This window comes from Limulus polyphemus, unplaced genomic scaffold, assembly GCF_000517525.1.
Source record: "Limulus polyphemus unplaced genomic scaffold, Limulus_polyphemus-2.1.2 Scaffold3310, whole genome shotgun sequence".
In the NCBI taxonomy this organism is placed as follows: Eukaryota; Metazoa; Arthropoda; class Merostomata; order Xiphosura; family Limulidae; genus Limulus; species Limulus polyphemus.
The window spans coordinates 72,191-76,551 of NW_013668920.1; the positions used below are offsets into that span (position 1 = coordinate 72,191).

A 4,361-nucleotide genomic window follows, 5' to 3' on the forward strand; every position below is an offset into this window, starting at 1 on the left:
AAGATGTGCGAAATGTTTTACCAACATCTCTTGATTTGGTTTACATGATGTATTCAGGTCTTCCAGGTACCTCTAAGATCACCATCATAAGAACCACGGACTAAGAACAGTCTGGTATAACCACATTGATGTTACCTATAGATACATCAAGGCAACAGTTCGTCTCTCTAATGATGTATTCAGGTCTTCCAGGTATCAAATCGTCCAGTCTCTGAGATCACAATAATAAGAACCACGGACTAAGAACAGTCTGGTATAACGAAAGAACCACACTGATGTTGCCTATTGATACATCAAGGCAACAATTCGTCTCTCTAATGATGTATTCATGTTAGCTCGTGTAAATAAGAGTAATGACAAATACATCATAGATGTTGCAGAAACTACATAAGAAATATAACCAAGCATATTCGAAATATGGTTAAAACGTCATTATAAAAATACTGATTTTAAATATGACTTGCATCCTAAGATTCACTTACTACTCTTTTAATTGCCACAAGACACATTATCCACACTTTTTTTTTCATTTACAATTAGAGTTAGCAAAACACAGCATTTAAAGACATTGTATCTTGGAAGCTACCTGTCATAGGTGAATCATTTTACAAGAGTCATATTGAGAATCATAACTGTTGTTCGAAAAGATTTGATGATGCTACAGGGTATCTCAAAAAATGTCATAAAAAATCTTCAACATGCTTTCTGACATTCTCATTTCAGCGTATCAGTCCTAAACCTCACAGAGTCAATTGCAAGTATCATGTGCTTGGACAACGTTCATTGGTCCCCACAATATCCTGTACATCGAGATGCATTTCGCTTAAATCACCAAACTTCATTGTATTTAAAAAAGAGAAATAAAATATGTTAGTTTGAGAAAGAAACGATTTAAATATTCAGTATAATATAGTTTGGAAACAACTGATTTTCCCGAATACAACTTACAATTCTCACAACTTGGACGTTCTCCACAAAGCTCTGTCTTGTTGATTACACTGTTTGTTTGTTTTCAGCTTCAGACAAAACGCAAAGTCAAAATCATCTATCTGTGTTTATACTGACAAAGCAATTTAAAATATCGTGACGACAAGAGTACGTGGTGAATGTCAGGTTGATGATTTCTAGATGAGAAGGGATTTATTTTCTGAAAAAAAAGACTCTAAAACCCCGCAAGATTGTTATTAGTTTTTCACTCCCTGTCACCAGGCACGAACTCTTAAGTTAAACATACCGAATAAAAGCATTATATATGTAAACAGAGAGAATTTCTCGCTAGTGACGTCACAAGCTGTGAAATTGCCACTGTTATCAGCTACATAATTTTCAAGAGATGTCCATTTTGTCTAGCTAACTAAGTTAAAATGGCGGATTTTTAGGAAAACTTTCTAAAAGTCTAATTCCTTTTTTATTACAGTAGTTTCCATGGTGTTAGAACAAATTCAAAAAGGAAGAAATTAAATAAAAGGCAGGTTTATACTCACGATCTTACTTCGTTATATTTTCAGATGTTCAATCCAGAAAAACTACATTGGCTCGTTCTTCCACGTAATTAGATTTTATGAGTGTTAATATAGAATGCACAGAATGGGTTATCTTAAAGTATTCGGTAATATTGTTCCTGGTTTCATAATGTTAATTTCGTATTTCGTTTTCCAAATCTTATGACAGAAGACATCATTTCATAAAACATTGTCTAAACCAAAGTGTTAACACGTGTAAACCATCGTTTTCTCTATTGAATAGCGTGTTACAAGCGCCTATTTTAGAACGTGTTTTGATTTATTCCGTTTTTTTTTTCACCTTTATTATCTATGCTTCTCTTATCTTATGCATAACTTAAAAAACAAGTTATCTATAAATATTCCGTGAGCGGCGACATCATGCTCTTATACATTAATGTGTATCACTAATACATATTTCGAAAGCACAAAAAGTCACAAACGACGTGCCTCCAGTTTCCTAGTATATATTTATATAAGGACATAACTATACAAGGAATGTCTTGAATCCAGATACCTATTTAATACCTTTTTTTTTCATGGGATTCATCTAAATTCAAATTTCTTTTCATTACTGCACAGCAAGAACAGTGAAATCATGTTTACATTGTTACACTCGTTTTCCGTGTAACTTTGTTGTACGCCTAAATTCGAAATGGGTGGATACGACAAGTTTTGTATATGGAGTAATCTACGAACCGTTCATGCACAGAGTTCATTCACGACATGTAGTTCATCACTGTAAAGTACTCGTGTCGGGTAAGTGAAGTTATACAAAGAATCGATAACATGTACAAATATTAGCCCCGAATAGCTACAATAAAGTTTTAATCCGCTATTGGCTGTGGATTCACAAACTCGTTTATATTTTTCTAACGGGAAATTGCTTTTTACTCCAGCATCTTAACGTATTTGTGTTTCTGTTTAACCTTGTATTTTATGATATAGTGCTGGATCTTCTCCAGGAAAACCACGCTTTCAGGTAGGCATTTATAGAAACTCTTGGAGAAGAAATCATCGTAACTCTAACAATGTAATCAAACAATGTCTTCCAAAGCTAACAATATAATCAAACAATGTCTTCCAAAGCTAACAATGTAATCAAACAATGTCTTCCAAAGCTAACAATGCAATCAAACAATGTCTTCCAAAGCTAACAATGTAATCAAACAATGTCTTCCAAAGCTAACAATCCAATCAAACAATGTCTTCCAAAGCTAAAAATGTAATCAAACAATGTCTTCCAAAGCTAACAATGTAATCAAACAATGTCTCCCAAGGCTAGATTTCAGGTCAATGTGTTAATTATATTACAATGTTGCCAATTTACTCAACTGTGCATTTTGGCTTTTTTCCACAGGTGTGGCTTTAGACTCGAGTAACGGACAAAAGTAAGTATTATCAGTACCTAATGTAATAATTATAAGACTATGGAAGTATTTAACTGACTTGCAATGACGTTTTCGGTTCTTAATTCTATACAACTACACTGTACTATTTTTCTTGAACTCTTGAACGGTCGAATTCTATCAGTAATTTCAAATTCTGAACTTTGAAATCGTGTTCGTTTTCTTTTTTCGTCACTTTCAGAAGAATGTAAAACGAAGCCTCAAAAAAGCCTTAAAATTACACTTTCGTGTCTTGGCACCCCTTCTTAACGAATTTCGACAACTCAGTAAACACAGAACTAAATTTCGCAAACATACAATGATATATCTTCCTGTATCAGATTTTGGACAGTTGGTGTTGAAAATCCCTAATGGCGTGTTGCTTAGCAAGAACAGATTATGTCTAGTCCCGTATATGAGGATTATTGGACATGAGTAATGGCCATTTAAGAAAACTGTATTGCAGGTTTCAAACTGGCTTTTAGTCCAGAAGATAAGTTACATCCTTAATTTAACAATAGGCCATCTATTTCTGTCTTGCACGATTTTCTTTACTTATTGTTTCTCTACTTTTAACTTATTTATATAATATACTTTAATATTGATTATTTTATTTCTGTGTTGACACGAAAATGAGTTGACGCTCAATATATTTGAGAATATCTTAAAGAAATACACAATTAGAATTAGATTACGATCACGTGTTTGTCTTTGTTGCAAAAGATATGAGAGTCATATATCTCAGCAACTGAGCCACGAGCCAGTTGTTTAAATTTGTGCATAACAGTAGCGCTAATACACTTATTCCACGTGCACATATATTTGCATTTCCTTTACATGTATGAAAGCACGGGCAAGAGAAGAGTTAACTAATTTTTGTACATTTCAGATAATTAATTTTTGGATGATGACAGAAATTATAAAACACGTTTAACCCTAGAGTGCTGATACTACACATATGTAAAGAAATTGTTATTTTTGTGCACTCGTAACATAAAATACGTTTAACCCAAGAGCGTTGACATAAAGAAAGCGTTGTTTTGTGTAGTGATGACATAACTTAAGCTTAACCCAAGAATGCCTGTTTTGATTAAGTTTTCACACAAAATAACTTATTCGATTTATAACTTTGATAATAAATACATTAAACTACGTTACAAGTTTATATTATATTTTTCGTACCTCTATTAGTAAGTTGATACTATATTATTATTATTAAGTTTATCCTTTATTATTATTATTATTATTAAGTTTATCCTTTATTATTATTATTATTATTAAGTTTATCCTTTATTATTATTATTATTATTAAATTTATCCTTTATTATTATTATTATTAAGTTTATCCTTTATTATTATTATTATTAAGTTTATCCTTTATTATTATTATTATTAAGTTTATCCTTTATTATTATTATTATTAAGTTTATCCTTTATTATTATTATTATTAAGTTTATCCTTTATTATTAT

The 4,361-nt window shown here is 31.6% G+C and overlaps 1 protein-coding gene across 1 annotated transcript in view; it reads left to right on the forward strand.

Annotated features, from left to right (window-relative positions):
* LOC106469110 (nephrin-like) overlaps positions 1 to 4,361 on the forward strand; it is a 71,424-nt gene that overhangs the window by 50,549 nt on the left and 16,514 nt on the right. The window contains exon 8 of the mRNA XM_022397535.1: positions 2,863 to 2,893. Coding sequence (XP_022253243.1) covers positions 2,863 to 2,893 — 31 coding nt within the window. The remainder of the gene's footprint in view (positions 1 to 2,862; positions 2,894 to 4,361) is intronic.